Genomic DNA, 19,647 nt, shown 5'->3' on the forward strand with positions numbered 1-19,647 from the left:
CTGCTCTTTGAGTGTCCAATCCTTTCTGGTGTGATAAACATGCACACATGCTCTTTATTTCACAGTGAACATGCATACTATGCAGCTTGAATACAGCTTTTTTTTTTTTTCCAAAACCATGCCACCAAATCAAAAGGGCATGTTTCAATCCCTTTTTCCTTACAAAGACACTGTCAGTAGCTGGTGTCACATTTTACAAGAGATGTGATCCACTGTCTTTTTTTCAATCTATTTACATCTGGCAGAGGCCACAACTCAAACCTTTCTTTCTTTACCTCTAATTTTACTCTAGCAGAACATTTTGCAGACAGTAGTGCACAATGTTTTGTGGAAAGTATTTGCATTTATTAAATATATGTTATTTCACAGACCTCATTAACACTTGGTTAACACAATGTGACATAGACTGACCCAGTTCCAGTGGACCAGCCAACCTCAGCCACCCTAACCAATGGCTGTACAGTTAAATCCCCTTTGTTTGCATAGCTGTAGGTTTCAATTCATACACTGTAAGGATGAATAACCTAAATCTATTGAAGTATGGCCAACAGCATATCTGCTGTGTTAGACATTTAAAAGGGGAAATTTTAATCATGGCCTCTTGGCCAGTATTACATTTGATATAATTGTTATTGATTGTTAATAGTCCGTTTATGAGACCAACGGTTATCTAAAGACATCCAAAGAGGTCCTTTCTGTAAATATTTGCCTTGTTCATGCACTACTTATTTTTTACTGAAGTTCACTGCAGACATTGTGAAGTGCAGGAGAAGTTACTTGAGTGGATACTATTTCTGAAATCTATTCATGGTTTTTATCAATTATTGAGACCAACTCAGTGGAGTGGGCTTAAACGAAGACCTTCAAAGTAGGTCTCGGTTCTCAGCATTTATATAACTTGATGGTTTAATGTATTTTAAAATTCATAGATTTTTTATGCGTGTGTGTGGATGGACCATATTCTCAGCAATAGGGCTATAGCGCCCCCAAGTGGCCTTTAGCTGTATTTCACCTATCTTCCCTTCAGTCGAAAACAGTCCTCATCACTTAAGTCACTGCAGAACCTGTGCGACCTTATCCTCATACACCGGGGGAAAGAAAAATAAAAATTAAAGTCACTTTTCGGAATAGATTAATAAACAACAGCAGGAAATGCTAATTTATTATTTTAAATACACTATTTAGTAATCTGTGATTCGGATTAGATTAACATCTCCAAACTATCTACTAGACGTCCCTGTGGTTATTTTCACAAGAGTATGCATCACGTGACAATGAATTGACTATTGTATTCAATTCAAATGTTTTTGTTTTGTATTCCTAGGGCTCGATTTGCACCCCAGGTTGTAGATTTTTTCTTGATAAAATAATAGTTCCTATTTTAAAGACAGATGCGTAGGGTGCTCGATGAAGAGTTTAATGCAGCCGTAGCTACGATCAGCGGCTTTAAAGCTGAGGGAGTGACGAAAATCGATTCTGCTGATCTACCTTGTTGCCTGCCCTGATGCTGTAGGTCGGTCTCTGAGCTGCTGATTGCTGCAGGTGCACTGTACCTGAGCCGGCCAAATATTAACTGTCTTGTGTTTTGCCTCACGTGTTGCCTACGCCCACGTTATAAAAACTATTCCGTCAACAATTTAAGGATTTTTTTAATCCTGTCTGAAGAAAATGGTCTGAATGTGCATGCTTGGTCAGGGCCAACATAGTAATCTCACCCTCCAACGACAGCGTGTTAAGACTCCTACTTGAGTCCTCGAACTGTTGCGCACGCTTGGTCGAGAGCGAGCACGCTCTCTCATGTCAGCGTCACGACGTCAGAGCCTCTGTCCTAGCCAGTGTTTCCGGTGTTATGGCCGCTTCCAGACAGGGTTGACAGGGATGGGAGATATTTTGGCGTGAATGCGTGTGTTTAGGCCGGTGTGTCAAGGATGGCGGTGACACAGCTGTTGCGACTTGTTGTCAGACGGTCGGCGGCTCGGGCAACACTTCGCGCGCACAGGAGGTACAGCAAGGTGCGCGAGCTTGTTATTACAGCAGTACTGTAACTGAAGCTAACGTTAGCAACCAGTGCATGGTGTGATAGGCAGTGTCTGCAACTGTAGCTTTGGTTAGTGGTGCTTGTCAAGCAGAGGCAGTTATTGCTGTTTTTAAACCACGTTTCTCGTGTAGGTCAGAGTTGTATATCTTATATTTTATTGTCTGCCACGTTTAGTCGTATAGGCCACTTTTTACACATTATTTTTCAGAATGCACTAATTTATGTGTGGTGGTGTGAATATAAGAAACAGTTTTGCTTGACTGAAATAGACCCAAACATACTCAGGACTTTTTCTTTCTGCTCTCTCTGGTAATTTGGTTTCTTTAATAGTAATAATAAAAATAACAGTCATAATATTTTGACTAATTAATAAGGTCTTTCTGTATATTTCAAGAAAATAAGGAGTGAAAGTATGAGCTTTTAGTTGATATGAAAATATATTCTGAGAAGAAAAATCAAGATTTTATTCCAGACCAGGTGCATATACAAGTACTTACATTTGCATTTTCACAAAGTGCAGATGTACATACATAATAAACCATTACAGTTCTTTTAAATTATTTCAAACAGGGTTCATGCAGGTCCTTGAAAAGTAATAATAATTATTTAAATATTAGACTATAGTTTGTCTTAAACAGTCTTATTTTTACTTGTAAGAAATCTTACATTTTAAATGACGCTGCTTAAGACATGCCCTTATCGAATTATTGGCCATCTAATTATAATGATATCCATTTGATCATTCTTTTTGCGTGTTTACGTTACAGTCCTCTGGCCTCTCTTATTTTGGTTACTCCCTGACAAAACGTGTAATTTTCCGTTTTGATAATGATTGTTTTTTAGTATCCGGTTTGTACACCTGAAAATGTGTTGAGACAAATATCAGTATATGGTACAGTGATAGAATAAAGATGTTGAATGTGCAAGACATTATCAGAGTTGGGTGTTTATGACCCAAAACCACCTTTTTCCTATACCATTTGACATTTCATAAACAGTGTATTAGTTAAGAAAATTCAGTGCTGGTCTAGTGTAGCAAGAAATCTCACATATCTTTTGTTTTTGACTCTTTAGTTTGTGTGTATGTGTGTATTAATTTTTTCAGTTCAAGTCTTAAAAGGTCTTTGAAACTCTTAGTTTTGATTTTTAAAAGCATGTAGGAATCCTGTTTATGCCATTTTCTCTAAATTTTCCTTAACCCCCATCTTCACAGTTCAGCAGTGCATAGTTTGCAGTCTTGACTATAATATTGGCAGCGTTTCATTAGAACAAGTTCTAAGACTTGGCAGAGACCCAGCCATGCCTTGAACTTTTTCCTCCTGCTCTCTCTCTCTCACTCATTGTGGTTATATGGTTTCCTAAATGATTAAAAGACCTGAGTCATGATATTTTTGGCGACACTTTATTAGAGAGGGTGTGATTCAGACTGACCCGACACTGTCGTTCACATGAAGGAGGCTTTATGAACATGTATGAACGTCTAAAAGTGTCATTCAGTCAATTATGTCACCTTTAATGCAAAGTTTACATTGTCTGATCCCTTTTGCGTCTATGTACTGTAAGGTAAGACTGTAACCAGCTGTCTTAGCCTAGCATAAAGACTGGCAACAATATTGAAGAGTGGGGTGAGATCCAGATTGAATGTGAATCTCAAAAAAAGGAAAAAAGCTGCAGGGCACCAAGACAGTGCAAGGCCCACTGAAAACTTCCAAGCTCAATTTGGGATGTCAAGTGGTTAAGTGGTGTGTGTGTAGAAGTGGGTATGGAATTAATTTATTGCATTACAGATAGACTTGATGAAAATATCATAAACCTTCATACAGCCTTCTTTATGGAAATGACAGGCGTCATGTCATGACTATGACAGTGTCATGTCAGTTTATGCATACTTCTTCAAATACAGTGTTACCATGTTTTTTAGCTAATGAATAGGGAGGGATTAGTCTGCCAAATGTTTCATCAACATTTAGCGTTATCAAGCTTTGCATGGATGCACATAAATTATCTTAAGAATGTGCCACTGGGTTAGTATTACAAAGAAAAAGCTGAAGGAAAGACCAGTCAGAAGTCTCCTCATATTCTAATATTGGTCTATCAGTATAAAACAAATTTACAGTTTGTAACACTTCCTTAACAAATGCAGTCCCATATATTTACTCCTACCTGTACTTAGGCCAAAATGTTTATTTTCTATTTGAACAGATTTAGAGAAGTCTTCATTTCACTGTAAACAGCATGGTTATTTTCAAAGGCATAATGTGTGTGGTGTTGAAATGTTTTAAACCTTACTTGTACTTTTTCCTGCAGGTTTGCCCAGCTCTCTCTCAGCGACTGCAAGTGTTTGAGTCCCTCTGGGAAAAAGCCAATAAGAAGAGAGTCAAAGCAACAGAGTCCCCTCTCAGTATCCGACTGGCTGATGGCCGGACAGTGACAGGAACGGCTGGTATCACTACACCTCTTCTTGTTGCACAGAGTGTTCGGTAAACACCTCATGCAAACAGAAATGCAGTTTTATGTAACATGTTGTATTTATGATTATGCAATATGTATGGGTGCTTTCCTTGCAGTTTGAAAGGAGTGCTTGTTAGTACAGTCAATGGGGAGCTGTGGGAGCTTGGACGGCCTCTGGAGACCGACTGTGAATTACAACTCCTGGGGTTTGACACAGCAGAGGGAAGGCAGGTAATTGCTTTGTTATACTTTCCTGTTTAGTTTATAAGTTTACTATAGGTGTAGGTGTTTTCTGTGTCTGTATCCTTTAAGGTAGTCTTTATGTACTACAGTTTTTCATACCATAAGGTCATTTAAGTCAAGGTTGAGCATGTTGGCTTTTTTTAATTGTTGGAAAAAGTCCTTCCAAGGATGGCTCATTGTGTTTCATGAGCCATAGATAATAGTGATGAAAGCACTGCTGAGCTTTTCCATTGGTAATTTATATAATTATAGTTCATACAATCCAGATTGGGACTTTCCTGATTGAAACTGTCTGTTTAAAGAAATGTGCAGCCACCTACTCTCAATCCACCCTTTTGTTAGGCAGCATGGAAGACAGGATCATGTATTCTGGGTGCAGTATTGGAAAGAGAATTTGGTGCTGAGGTGTACAGAGAAGGAGCATCAGAGTTCGGGCTTTACTGCGATCATCTGCTGGGAGACGGGTAAGACATTCATGTGACTCATCTCTGATACAGGACTCAGGTTGTAGTCTATTCTGGAAACATGTTCAATGCAGCCTCTGCTCTTTGGTATTTACTCATATAACAATCTATGCTGCTATAGCAAACCTTAAAACAATCCCACAGAGTTCTTCACCTCTCTTCCTGTCCCATAATTATCACAAATCTTGTGTTTTTTCTCTGACATAGTGTTTCCAAGCTGCATATTCATCTGTTTTTGATTTGCCAAAATCTGTCCTCCCCACACAGTGTCCTGTCCCTGAGTGATGTGGAGGACAGATGTAAACAGACTGCAGCCCTCAAACTTCCTCTGTCCAGACTGGAGCTGAATATAGACGAGGTCCGGGAGCTCTTCCAGGTCAGCAGCAGTGTCTCTGTTGTAACAATACAGCATGGTTGTGTCTGACTCATTCACTCGATCACGGCTCCCATCATGCTTTCTGGTTATTTCTGTGCAGAGGACTGTGTGTGAACCAACAATTTTTTTTTGCATTACACTTTTTTTCTGCACCATAAGGAACAACTTGCTGATTTTTTTTAAATCTTTCAACACATGCATCATGATTTTAAGGGTCCTTGTTACATGGGGAAACTCACTATCTTATGATAATATTGAGTAACAAGTGATTCTTCACACAGCCCATGACTTGTCATTGCTAAGGCGCCACAGATAACACTAATGATAATTTTAAATTCTTAACCCAGGTCCCTTGTTCTGTGAAATATAAATGCTATCACTTATTTTTAATACAACCTTCCATTTCCTGCAGCACTGTGTTACTCTGTCATTTTTAATGTGTCTCACTGATATTTTTTACTATTCCAGTGTCCCTTTATGTCTTGCTGTCCATTGTAGAGTTACAAGTATGATACTTTTTTGTCTTTATAGGACAGTAAGCTGAGACTGCAGCTTGTGGAGGAGCAGATGAATGGGCCCACGCTGTCAGTATATAGGCAAGTACTATAACTCACCCACAATTAACTGCATTATCCCTTTAATTTCTGACAAACCTGTGTTATTTTTCTGCAACGACTCAGGTGTGGAGACAGCATTTCTGTCTGCAGTGGCCCTCTCTTCCCACACACTGGCTTCCTCAAGGTCTTCAAAATGCTGCAGGTGAGCATGTGAATGTAGATTTATGTTCTCCATCTATTCCCTCCTTTAATTTTTCTATGCAACTGCTCCAAAATTTGGTGGTACATTGGCCATTTTTTCCTTTTTTCAGTTCATGGAGAAATGGCGAGCCTGGATAGCCAAACACTGATTTATCTATAATATATCTACTTTTTTAACCTAATCACTCATAAAAGCAGATTTAGAGGTACCACCAACGGTTTTTATGTCAGATATCAAAGATTCAGAGTTAATCTAATCTTGTCTCTCAAATTATTTTCATTTGGACTGGCTTGGCGTCGTCCACTCTGTTGGATACGTGCTGTGTTAATGGAATTTCCCTGTCTTTATTGATCCAGCGAGAGGGAGGAGTTTCCATACTGGGCTGTCACTGGGCAGACTGAGATTTCATAGCTGGCAGTCAGGCTGGAAATATCAGCAACAGGATGTTGTGTTTGTCAGAGGCCAGATTCCTGTTCTCAGCCTTTACAAACACACTGCCATCCATCAGTTGTACGGTTGTCACCCCTTCCTCTTCTGGCCTCACTCTCCCTTTCTCTTTCTCCACCTCCTTGTTTTCTCATTATTATTCTCTCTTTCTTTTGCACGGCCCGGCCTCTTTATTACTGCAGCTTTCGGCTGTGACCCTAACCAACCAAACAGAGGCCTTGGGTTTGACACGTCTTCAAGGTGTGGCCTTCCCTGGCGAAAAGGACAAGGAGGTGTGGGAGAAGGAGCAGGAGGAGGCAAGGAGGAGAGACCACAGGCGTATTGGGATGGTAAGACTAATGGCCATTCTCAAAACACTTAACCCTCTCCTTAAACACTTCCACTTTTCATCAAACAATGAACAGCGTTCAGTAAAAACATTAGATTAAATATTGGGAAAAAAGGCTATACAGACATGTGTGAAGGTCTAAAATGTATTGTGTTTATTCTTTTCTAGGACCAGGAGCTGTTCTTCTTCAATGATGTGAGTCCAGGCAGCTGCTTTTTCCTACCTAAAGGAGCCCACATATACAACACCCTCACTGACTTTATTAAGGTAAACGTAACAATCCCTACACCATCTGTGTCTCTGACTATTTGTAAATGCCCAACAATAATCAGACTGTAGGCAGCATGAGAGCACTTTACAAAGGACAACTTTCTAAGAATAGAAATAACTAGAAAAGCATATTTGCAATTTTAAGCATTTAGTGTTACTAAAGAACATTCACAAGTATCACACTAACATGTCAGTAAACAATAACATAAACATGAACCAACCACTGAATCCACAAAGCTTGAAATCTCAAATTTGGCCCTCTTGTTTGGTGTAACTCCAACGCCCCTTTCACATTGCCAGTTCAGTGTGAGATTTCTATGCCCTGTGCCTTCAGTTAAAATGTTACAGTGGCATAATGACGGCCACATGTCATCTCACCACATATCCACCATCTGAGATGGTAACAGAGGCAGTACAGGAGCCAGGTGACGGTAATGTAAGCTGGCAAGATGGAACAACACTTTGTGTGTAATAATGATGGGGGAGCTCTGTGATGACACCATTAGATAATCACTACCTAAAAGGGACTTATCATTTAGATCAGTGGGTCTTAGTTGGTTAAGACATGATGGGACCCACCATAGGTTCCATAGTGACAAACTGTGACCTAAATCTCTGGTATATTTTCAGTCAGTTTTATTTATTTTACAATAGATGGTGCTGTTTGGACTCCAGGTAGAGATGTGGCAGAACAAAGAGAATGAAGAAAACTTGCATGGCCGTCTGAGGCGGGACATCCACGCCTAAGCAGCGCCACCGAGGAACTTACGCTCCCATTGATTACTATGGTGTTCAAAATTTTGAAGTCCGAGAAAAACCGAACGGGTGCGCAGATCATCACCAAAATCTAATCGATTCTTCCCTGTCACCATCCCAATATTCCCTGAAAGTTTGGTGAAGATTCGGCTTTCCATTCTCGAGTTACCTTGTACACATACAAACAAAGAAACAAACAAAGTTACATACCCCCCTGCCGATTTCATCGGGGTGGGTAATAAGACGTATGATATAAAGAATAACATTTCCAGGAAAATATCAAAGAAGACTGCTGAAAGTTTCTGGGAAAAATCAGAGAAAAATATCCCCAAAGACCTTCCAGAAAAGTTCACTTGAGTTTCCACTGAAAATTGCTGGAGAAGATTGATGAAAGTTTCTCGAAAAGTTCTGAAAGCCCCTTGTGCCTTGTGAAATTTTATTCGACTTAGAGGAGAAGTCCAAGAGAACAGAACCAAAAGTTTTTTGGGGAAATGCTGAAAGAAAACTGCAAAAAATTCTAAGAAGTTGACTTACCTTTGGGGGGGAAACCTTACGTTTCCTTGAAAACAAAAAAAAATGTTTTGGATTCAACATGAAAATTCTTAAATGATTCAGGGGAAAAACTGCATAGTAATATATATATTTCCTTTCTGCCATGAAAAACTTCAATGATTAAATAAAAGCACTTAAAAGACTCCTAGTCAAATTTGCAACCCACTGAAAACAGCGTCCTAACCCTCTTTAATGTCCCAACCCACTAGTTAAGAACCACTGATGTAGATAATCTGGCTCAGGCTTATGTTACTTTTCCATTTGTGATGCTAAAAATATTTTACTGATTACAGTGTGATTGATTAGTAATGAAACATCCCACTTCTTGTATTCTTTTTGTCTTGTAAAATTCTGAATCATTCTGCAAATTTATAATTACTGCACAGAAAACCTCAAAATAAATTTAATACTCATTTTACTTTGATTTATTTCATGGGCACATTTAAACACAGCAGAAGCTAAAAAAAATGATAATACAATACCTAAAGAAAAAATACATACAAACCAAAGCAGTCACAAGGAATAGACGATAACCTAAGAACACAGAAATGTCAGAATAAACATAAAAGAGATGCCTATTCAAAACAGTGACACAGCGGCAGACCTGATGGAGAAGGTAACGTTGTTCCACAGTTAAAGGGCTGTGACTGCAAAATTGCAGTCCAACCAAGTCTTGGCACAGAAAATGTCATCATGTCTTAACGTGACATGCAGTTTATAAAACGCATGGCTTCAAGCCCTGTGGAGAAAATGCACAACATAACACCAGCTTCACACACTTTATGGCTTATTTTGATTCTTCTGGACAGATATGCTCTCAAATACTCCAACACTATTAAAATTATTGTCAGAGGAATGGATGAGCAGTCATACCATGCCAAGATCCACCTGTCCATGCAGGCAATTACACTGGTCACACAAACTGGACTTTGGGGCTCAAGCATTCTTTGATTATGGTATAGAGTGAGTGCACGCTGTGTCATCTGATCTAAGGTGCTGGAGGTAGTGTAAGGGATTAGGAGGTCAGATATATAGGAAAGAACCTGTTCATTCAGGTCATTTAAATCAAACAGTACAACATTAAAATCCATCCTGAGGCATAATGCAGGAAAGATGACCGTATATGAGCATTAAACCTCATAATATACGCAGTACCAAGAGTAAATACCAAGATAAATTTGCATTCTTTCACTAATTTTTCTTATCTTTGATTGTGGTCATTTCATTAATCCTGAGGAAAATGGTGCTTGATGCTATTTTATTCTGAGAGACTACATGCAGGCCTGGAAACACTAACAGGACCTGTAGACATGCATCTATATGGAGATTTCAGGTTGGGGGGACTGCACTGGTGCCCTGAGCAGCTAGTAGTCCAGTGCCTTATTCAAGGGCATTTTAGTACCACCCAGGATACAAACTTTCACCTATTATTGACCCTCTAGTTCTCATCCCAAGTCCCTACAGACTGAGCTGCAGCAGCTCAGTATGACAGTCAGTATGACTTGATGAGCCTGCTCTTTATGTCCATGTTTCTAACAGGAGTTTAACACAGAAGTTCCTTTGCTGCATTAGCTCTTGTGAAATTGCATCAGCCAATAGTTGTATTTGAAATTCTGTCTTCTGAATTAGATTGTAAGTTGGTGTCTTACCTTTAATAAAACGGGGATTAAAAAATGAAGCAGGCCTTGTACAAGGAATAACTTAACCTGCAGCCTTTTCTTATTGAATCACTGGTGTAAGAACTGCAGTAGACACTTAAAATAAACTGAAACTTTGTGATCCAGTTCAGCTCTGCTAATGCCTCTAAATTACTGAACTTAAATTAATTATGCATGCTCCATGTATGACCTTAGTTAGTTTCATATGGAATGTAAAAAATTTAATATTCTCCATGTTAACATTAATTACACACAAACACGTACATGCTTTATCCCAACAGTACATGTACCGTGTTGATGCGTCCCGGGGGTCTACATGTTAAAATCAGCTGTCAGGATATTGCTCTTGTTAGGCCTCAATTATCACTCTGTTGTGACAGTCTGACCCTGTCCTGCACTCACTGTCTCTCACATCCTTCCTTCCTGACATCTTGTAGAGCGAATACCGAAGACGAGGCTTCACTGAGGTTGTGACCCCAACTCTGTACAGCACTGCATTATGGGAGCGCTCGGGCCACTGGGAGCACTACAGCGAGAACATGTTCACTGTGGCATCAGAGGGCGCTCAGACCTACGCTCTCAAACCCATGAACTGTCCTGCACACTGGTGAGCACACTCACAGAAACACTCCTGTACCTGTGTGGCTCTGAGCAGACTAAACAGCACCTCACTCTCCTCTTTTGTGCTCAGTCTCATGTACGAGCAGCGTATTCGCTCTTGGAAGGAGCTTCCCCTGCGATGGGCTGACTTTGGGGCGCTGCATCGTAACGAGCTCTCTGGAGCGCTGGGCGGCCTTACTCGTGTCCGGAGGTTCTGCCAGGATGATGCTCACATCTTCTGCACACCTGAGCAGGTACAAAAAGCACCTTATAACTTTGTCATGTTAGTTTGTTTAGATTTTTTTTTCTGTGCATTCCTCCATACTTCTGACATTGAGTTATGAGCTGCCAATGGGACACATGTGGAGCCATATTACAGTGATTAGATGGGCTATTCAAATAACTCTTGAGACATTCCAGGGGGCCTCAGCCTGAATGAATGAAGGTCTTTGTCCTGTTCAAACATTACACCTCTGTATGTGTATCTCTATGGTTCCACAGCCTGTGTGATCCTGAAAAAACCTTCCCACCCCTCCTCCTGGTGACCTCCTGTTTAAATCCAGATCATAGTCACATGACAATCATCTGTTCTGCTTCTCAGATTCTTATTTAATCTCTGAGTTTATGGTAAACACATCTGTAGATGACTTTTTCCATAGAATCCATTCCAAGTTTATTTACAAAACACATTAAAGCAACAAGAGTGTCCAGCTAGAATTCAACCCCCCTTTTCAGTGTCAGTATTTACATTAGTTTGTCCCCTTGTTTTTATCGTCTTCAGCTGTTTTTCCTTCTTTCTTTCCAGCTGCAAGAGGAGATAGTCGGATGTTTGGACTTTGTGAGGAGGGTCTATCAAGTGTTTGGTTTTTCCTTCCGCTGCCTCCTTTCTACACGTCCCACACCGTGCCTAGGGGAGCCTGAGCAGTGGGATACTGCTGAGCAGGTAAAGCCACACAAACATTCATTACTGGATGCTGAAGTCACATAAATGCAGAAAACTGAGCCCTGTTTTTCACAACTATGGAAATGTTCTTTAAACTAAATAACATGGTGAGATGATGTCTATTTAATCTGTCAGTTTTATGAGAGGTACTTTCCAACACTAATCTGCTGTGTCGGGCTGCTGGGTAGATGTATATCTCTAATTCCCCATGGATGCCTTTTTAAATAGCCGGCACAGCGGCAGTTTAAGACGATTCATTTGAGGATAATTGAATGTTGTGGTTCCAAGCTCCCATGGCACCTTCATATGAACATGATGGCCACAATAAGCATAAATGTTCTTACTTTATTTTCTATGCCTGCCTAAACAATAATGTGTGCTTCTGTGTGTGAGCAGCAGCTGGAGAGGAGTCTGCAGCAGTTTGGTGAAAGTTGGGAGTTGAATCCAGGAGACGGCGCTTTCTATGGTCCAAAGGTCAGTTAGTTGTAAGGCAGTGACATGCTGGCTGATACACTGATCCTGTTTCATACAGAGTGTTTTAAAATCACACAACGTCTGTTATATTGATTTCTGATAGTATTAAAAAGAATCTGAGCTTTTCAAAAACTTCAGAACCATAAGGGATTTATGCCCCACTCCTTAATGCTACAGTGATATAAAATAACTGAGCTGTTTATTCAAATACAGCCAGTGTCTGTGCCTTTATTGGAAATTAGCAACTAGCTTGATGCAGTAATTTTTTTTTTCCAGTGTTTGTGAGTTTGCTCAGTTAAGCTGCAAAAGTAGCCGATGGCCGGGTTATTAAAAGTCAAGAAGAAAAGGTCTGCACAGCATTGTAATGCGGAAGTTAACTTTGGCTGATGATAGAAGCTTTTTATTCCCACAACGTTGTAACAATAAAGGTTTCAGTTTATAATTATCATTTAAGATTTTTATCTTTGAAGAACAATATCTGAAAATGGAGTGTATTCACCAGCATTTAACAATTCAGACATCTCATACATGCAAGAAACCTAACTTTCCATCACTCGTATATTTGATCAGGAATACCTGAGGTCACTAAACTGTCTGCCTGTCATGACATGAATGTGATTCTGACTCTAGTGGGTCAAACATAGAGCTGAAGAGTCCAGGAGAGTAGATAGATGAGTCCTACATTCAAGTTTTTTAAAGTTTGATAGAGGATCATCTTCGTTTGTGTGGTTTTGGCACATTGAGCCGACATGCCCACAGCATCCCAGAACAGATGTTAGTGCCTCATCTATCATGATTCTGAAATGTAATACTGCAAGATTTTTTCATGACTCAAAATAGGCCTGGTGGTTAATAGCACAGCCATCTGTCATACAACAAACCTAAAATACATATTTTTTATCACTTTACACCAGGATGAGAAGTTAGCATTAGCCACCAACCAAATGCAGGTACTTTTGAGCAGGTGAATATGCTTAACTTACCGGCTACTGGGGCAGGTAAATAAGTAGCCTGATGTAACAGAGTGATTTTGTTACATTAATAAGCATAAATTAAACCCCCCTTTTCTGCTTGTTCCTACTGACTTTGTCAACAAAGTGGACCCACATGCTCACTGACCAAAAAACCTGCCTCCCCCCTGTGTCAAAACTGCTGTTAAATGTTTACAGGCGAGGCGTGCTGGGATAGTTTGATTCAGTATCTTGTGAGAGTGGTTCTCAACTACAACATGTGTATTTGCTAAAGGTGTGTTTAAATCAATGTCTTGCTTGACACAAGTCAAGGTAATTAGGCAAAGCTTGAATTTTGGCATGACACTGCAGATAATCCACACAAAAATAATACATTTTAGCAAGTCTGACACTCATAATGCAGCAAAATGCCTGATGAATTTACAGTTTCCCCATGGGACACAGCAAATGCTTGCATGGTCAAATACAGGACAAACTGGTCGAAAATTAAGGTTTTAAATTAGCTACAACTTAAGTCATTTATGCACTAAATCTCTTATTAAATAGTCTATAACTTGAATATTTTAAGTCTTGATTATTATAGTATACCTTGTTAAATAGTGCTGCTTGTTGAAATGGAGTGGCTGGTAAAAAATGTTTGTGGCTGGTAGATGTATGAACCCATCAGCCACAGTGGCCACGTGATTTATTTAGCATCTTCACACACATGCAATGGTGCTGCTGCTGGAAACAGACACACACTCTTGAGGCATTATGCGCACTTTTTGTCTTAAAAGTAGTCAAAGAAATATTCCGGCGACATTTAAATACCCTGGGATGCCGTATTATCATGTTACTGCCCAGCCCTGGTTGCCATGACGATCTGAGCTGTCTGTGGGGCTCACCTACTTTCTGGGAATTCAGATTGAGAGTACACTTGTTTTACATATATTCAAATCCACGCATGTCTGCACCGTATCAAAATAGTGCCTTTACATTCCTAGTCTCTCATTATCTTATCTCAGTCAGCGCAGCAGCTTGGCCTGAATGAACTGTCTCACACAGAATGATCTAATCATTGATTTGTAGTTGATATGATAATAAATTGACATTTTTTATAGATAACATACTTACTGTTTCAAACCAACATTTTCCCGTCTCTGCTGTCAGAAGGTTTTGTTTAAAAATAATCTAAATCCCTCTCAAATAGATGCCTAAGTAGCAGCAGATTAAGGTCATAAAGCTTAAGAAAGCAGATGAATATAAACAGTATAAAATAACATGTAAAGAAAAGCATGAGAGGGTAGCAGTTGACCTCATTTAACTCTGCGTGCTAAATAAGCTAATCTCCTGCTGTTTTTAGCTTCACAGTGAATTGGCAGGCACAAGGTGGTATCAGTCTCCTCATCTAACTCTTGAACAGAAAAACACATCAGCACTTTTTCCAAGTTGTCAAGCCATCAAAATTACACACAGGTTTAACCGTTTACAATGGGATTTTTTCATCTTATCTACAGAAACCTCTAAAATCAGTTTATTAGTGCAACGTCGTCACAGATAAGACAGAGACACACAGGTCTTTGCTTTTCCTCTGTATATGAACAAATACATCTATGAGCTCTAAATGACACAGTTCATGCTGTCCCAGACCGCAGGAACAGTAATAAAAACAGAAATGTCCTGGCTGTTGTGCTTGTTGACAGTAAAAAGTTGCTCAGCTCAATAATGACCTTTGAGGCAACTAAATTTCTCGTTCACTTGTGCAACAAGTTATTTAGCGTGAAGATGAACATGGTGGCGCTCGTATGGAGGCACAGGGAGTGGAGGTAGGTCTAATCAGGATTGGACTAGATGCACTTTTAAGCTGCACCATGAAACAAATAAACATTCCTCACTGCCATCTAGCTAGGGTGTGTTAGCCACAATTAACTGGATCAGCTTCTCTTGTAAACACAACTGCAACCATTTCTGTCCACAAAAATGCAGTTTGTCCCCCAGCAGCTTTTTTGACATCACAATCTGAATCATACTTGTAGGTTTTGGCAGGAGTGTATGAGAATGTAACACACTGCTTGTTTCATCCTAGATTGACATCCAGATAAAAGATGCCATTGGGAGACAGCACCAGTGTGCCACCATCCAGCTGGACTTTCAGCTGCCAATCAGATTCGACCTCCAGTACATTGGGTGAGTCGTAAATTTCTGCTTCTGGCTTTCACTCACTTTAACATTCCTACATCTGCAGTGATTTAAATCTGCATACTGGCACTTCAGTAGCTTGTTCTTCTGTTAGATAAACCCACATACTCTCTGTCTATGATGTCTTTTTACTGCTTAGGTTGAATTGGCAGAAGTCTAACTTCAGCAGGAACTAATTTGATCTTCAAAGATTGGTCCTGATTATTGAATTTAGGAGTTCAGGCAAGGACAAGGAAAAACAAAACCATAAAATCAGCAGCGTGGAGCATTATGTACTTTTTTGATTGCATAAAAATGAAAAAGACCATATCAAAGGTGAATTAACAAATACTTGACACTTTTTTAATATTGCAGGCTTTAAATTACACATTATCCATTTTTACCTTTGATAGTACCAAAAAGTTATAAAACAAAAATCAAATACACAGTCATTTTTGTAACAAAAAAATGGAAGGAAAGAAACTCCACACACTTTGCAACTGCAGCAAACTGTTTGCAGGAGGTTTAATCCGATAAGCAGTGGTGGCTCTTTCTCACTGGGTCTTGATCACTAGTGAATAAGTTAATACTGGAATAAAGACAAAAACATTCAAACAGCAGCGTAGTTCCCCTGTCTTGGGTTGATTTGTTGTTCATTTGCTTCCTGTTTAGATGTAATGTTGATGAAATGATCAGATAAACGATCAGCAATCTGTACATAGAGCTTTATTTTGAAATTGACCAGATGGTCTGTGTGGACTTGTGAGCCTCTTCCTGTCAGGGTCTATCTGCTCGGCATGATTCGACATGTGCTGGAAGCAAGCTGTGCTGAAAATAGACTCAGTGCAATGTTGCATTTTCTCTGGACTTTTCTGTGAAGTTACAGCAACAAGAAAATGTTCCAGTAATGACTAAAGGTTGAATAACACAAATGATTTTTAATATTTATTCATGATCTGATTGTCTCAGAGATGTTAAAGGAGGCTGCTCAATAAAACAGGTTGTTGCAAATCTGATGTTGAATCTGTTTGATACAGTTCATTACATCCTACGATCAAATTCCAAAAAAGTTGAGAAAACAGGATTTGATGATTTTCTACACAACCCCTTAAAAAAGGAAACAGCACAAAGATATTTCAAATGTTGAAATTACTATTTTATTTTTTTCAGAAAAATTGATGCGCAACCTGAATTTTTAAGATAAGAGATGGTGAAATCCTTCACAGGGTGTATGCAGCGTATTGAAAAGTATTAAAAGTTCATAAATCAATTTAGCAAAAGTATTAAAGAGTCTTAGATGCAAGACCATAAGGTCTTGAACTTTGTTGCTGATTAAATTTTTTGCACGTTTGTTTATGTTCTGGCCCATAAAGCAATCAGTACATCCTTAAAGCTCCGCTGTGTCCCAAGCTAGCAAGTCAACCATTTACGATGTACGTATTAGAGTGATAAGTGGATGTACGTTTTCTGAGAAGTAGCTTTAAGAGGGGGTGTTGGAGCTATGGCTGTGGCCAATACTTTTTAACATATTACAGGAATTTGCAAACAAAAGCCCCTCTGGAGTGTAATACTGGAGTCTGTTGATGTAGGCACTGCTAGCATCCTAAAGAAAGCTTTATTTTTAATCCACAAAAACAAATAATGTTAGCATTTTCTTGACCATGTTTTCACATTTTTATCTTACAGTCTGCACAAAACATGTACATCACTGTGTCACCAATGTAATTGCGTCTTAAAATATATCAAGAGTGTTTTGAAAAAGGTCTTAAAAAGCATTAAATCTGATGTCAGATCTTGTATATATACCCTGCTTCATCTAGCTGGAATGAAAAACATTTCCCTTCCAGAATAAGAGAAACTGGCTTCTTTTCCCAAACACTGACAAAGTGATGCTAACAGAAGTCACGATGTTACAGAGTAGGGAAAATGATCCTGACCCCAAACTTTTATGTGAAGCTCAAAGTGAGAATTTATTTAAAAAGTAAATAAAATAAAAGTACTCAGTCTCAACATTTGATATGCCGTCTTTGTTCTATTTTCATCTAAATATGGGTTTTCAGTGTTGTGTAAACAGACTTTTTCAACATTTTTTTCCATCAAGGCACCCTTAAAAATGTCACCCGTCAAAAAGAAAGAAAAAACAAACATTTTACATCCCTATGACTGCTGAGGGATTGTGGCAGTGACAGAATCACTAAGATACATCTCTAAAGTACTCTAGTGAAATTATTTAAATGCCTTTGAAGAAATGCATTTTGCCTGTGTAGCCCTTAAAAACACACTTTAATGTGTTTCTCCTCCATGAACGCCTGCCCAAACTTAAAAAAGAAACATAATGAGCTCTACATTGATATGATTTCTGGAGCATATGAGACAATTTTGATTATATGTGCAGGGAGAGTTCATGATCTGAATATCCTCGATCATTCTTGGTGACATATAAAATATTTTGAAGGCCCCCCTGTTGAGAAAGGCTGGTGTAAATCTTCACATTCTGCTTTTATTTATATTTGACACATCATTTTAGGAAATGGGGTTATGTTTTTCTAGGCCTTTTAAAGCTGAAGTCAGGCTATATCTGTGAGTCAGTACTTTTTTTTAAAGAGTGAATCATCAGATGATTTCCCTGCAGCCTTAAAGGACAGCTTAATAAATGAGCTGTGTTTAATGGTGCGTATGTGTCTGTGAATGGAGCCATTAATGTCCATTCTGTTGCAGTTGTCATGAGCGAGTGAGATTACATTATCTGCCAACCTTCACTCTATATTACCTTTTTTAAACCTTTCTCTTCAGTCGGGATGGACAACACCACAGGCCGGTGATGATCCACAGAGCTGTGCTGGGATCACTGGAGAGGATGATCGCTATACTGGCTGAAAACTTTGGAGGCAAATGGTGAGAGCACATTAATCAAGTTAATCTGATTAGATTAATCATGTTGTTAAACCGTCACTGCTTTTTGTTCCAGGCCACTGTGGTTGTCCCCAGCACAGATAATGGTGATTCCTTTAGGGGGCAACAGTGAGTCATACGGCCATCAGGTCAGTCAGTGATGAAGATTTCCTCCCCGAGTCCTTTCTGTCAGTCAGTATTAACATGCTCGTTGGTGTGAGTCGCTCAGCACAGATATAATCTTAAAAATAGTCCCTCTCTCTTCTCTTAAGGTGGTCCAGCAGTTCCGTGAAGCTGGCTTTATGGCTGATTTGAACGGTGACCAGGGAGCCACCTTAAATAAGAAGATTCGCTCCGCTCAGTTGGCCCAGTACAACTACATATTTGGTAAAGATGTACAATAGGGTGAAAACTGTGGCTGCTTATTGTACTAAAGCTTATTGTGTCTGTTTTTCTTTGTGCTAACTTCACAAATTCAAACTCTTAAATGATTCATGATGACATCACCAAAGCTGATTGTGATTTTTATGCATTTGTGTGTTTTTCCAGTGGTGGGGGATAAGGAGAGTGAGAGTGGGACGTTGAGCGTGAGGAGCAGAGTGGGTAAACAGCTGGGAAGGAGGACGATGGAGGAGGTGCTGACATCTCTCACACAGCTAAGAGACTCCAGGAGCAACGCAGACGAGTTTTGATGAGAGCATAGTGGAATTAATGAGTCACTGACATTATAAATGTTTGTCTTACATGTACAAGCTGTTTTACTTTTGTCTGAAGATATTTGTAATAAAAGTCTAAAGAAATTGTTCCCTTTTTGTTAATTTGTCCATTAATGGCATTATGAATCAGTGTCCTGAAAAGCACACAGTGGGGATTTTAGGCTATTTTAAGATCATTATCCTTCTACTATCAGCCTTACTCAACTACAGTTGCAATTTATTCGCTAAACCCCGTTAAATATGTGAAGCTCCAGCTTACGTAAGGCTGTACCATGATGTCAGATTAGGAAACCAGGCATACCTTTAAAAGACTGGAAGAAAGGGAGGATACAGAGGGGGATTTGACTAAAATAGGAGAGGGAACAGACATGTCAGGGCTGTGTGTTTTCATGTGTGTTTAGTGGAAACAGCCAAGTCAAGGTACAGGTCAAAAGGATCGGACATTTTTCCTTTTTAATTGAGAAAGGGCAGCAGGATGGAAAAGACATCAGTCAAAACAGAGACACAGAGGGCGAGGGAAAGAGGGAGGTGTGTGCTGTGTGAGACGGGACA

The 19,647-nt window shown here is 39.4% G+C and overlaps 2 protein-coding genes across 2 annotated transcripts in view; both read left to right on the forward strand.

Annotated features, from left to right (window-relative positions):
• rprd2b (regulation of nuclear pre-mRNA domain containing 2b) overlaps nt 1-4,478 on the forward strand; it is a 33,179-nt gene extending 28,701 nt beyond the window's left edge. The window contains exon 11 of the transcript XR_005992280.1: nt 4,346-4,478. The gene's annotated coding sequence lies outside the window, so the exon portion shown is untranslated. The remainder of the gene's footprint in view (nt 1-4,345) is intronic.
• Nucleotides 1,929-19,071, forward strand: tars2 (threonyl-tRNA synthetase 2, mitochondrial). The gene is made up of 18 exons (XM_041794243.1): nt 1,929-2,012; nt 4,346-4,518; nt 4,606-4,720; nt 5,075-5,196; nt 5,464-5,572; nt 6,104-6,156; nt 6,253-6,331; nt 6,961-7,107; nt 7,275-7,373; nt 10,780-10,949; nt 11,034-11,196; nt 11,748-11,885; nt 12,282-12,359; nt 15,396-15,496; nt 18,281-18,382; nt 18,456-18,528; nt 18,652-18,766; nt 18,929-19,071. Exons 1-18 carry the CDS (start codon nt 1,929-1,931, stop codon nt 19,069-19,071), a joined length of 2,064 nt encoding a protein of 687 aa, XP_041650177.1.
• The last annotated feature ends 576 nt before the right edge of the window (nt 19,072-19,647 follow it).

This window comes from Cheilinus undulatus, linkage group 8 (assembly GCF_018320785.1).
Source record: "Cheilinus undulatus linkage group 8, ASM1832078v1, whole genome shotgun sequence".
Classification (NCBI taxonomy): Eukaryota; Metazoa; Chordata; class Actinopteri; order Labriformes; family Labridae; genus Cheilinus; species Cheilinus undulatus.

What these genes read in the sequence shown, in the direction of transcription:
- tars2 (XM_041794243.1), top strand. Translation starts at nt 1,929, where the DNA reads ATGGCGGTGACACAGCTGTTGCGACTTGTTGTCAGACGGTCGGCGGCT. An exon ending in GATCATCTGCTGGGAGACGG is followed by an intron (nt 5,197 to 5,463) that starts GTAAGACATTCA and finishes CTCCCCACACAG; the next exon opens with TGTCCTGTCCCTGAGTGATG. An exon ending in CAGATGAATGGGCCCACGCT is followed by an intron (nt 6,157 to 6,252) that starts GTCAGTATATAG and finishes GCAACGACTCAG; the next exon opens with GTGTGGAGACAGCATTTCTG.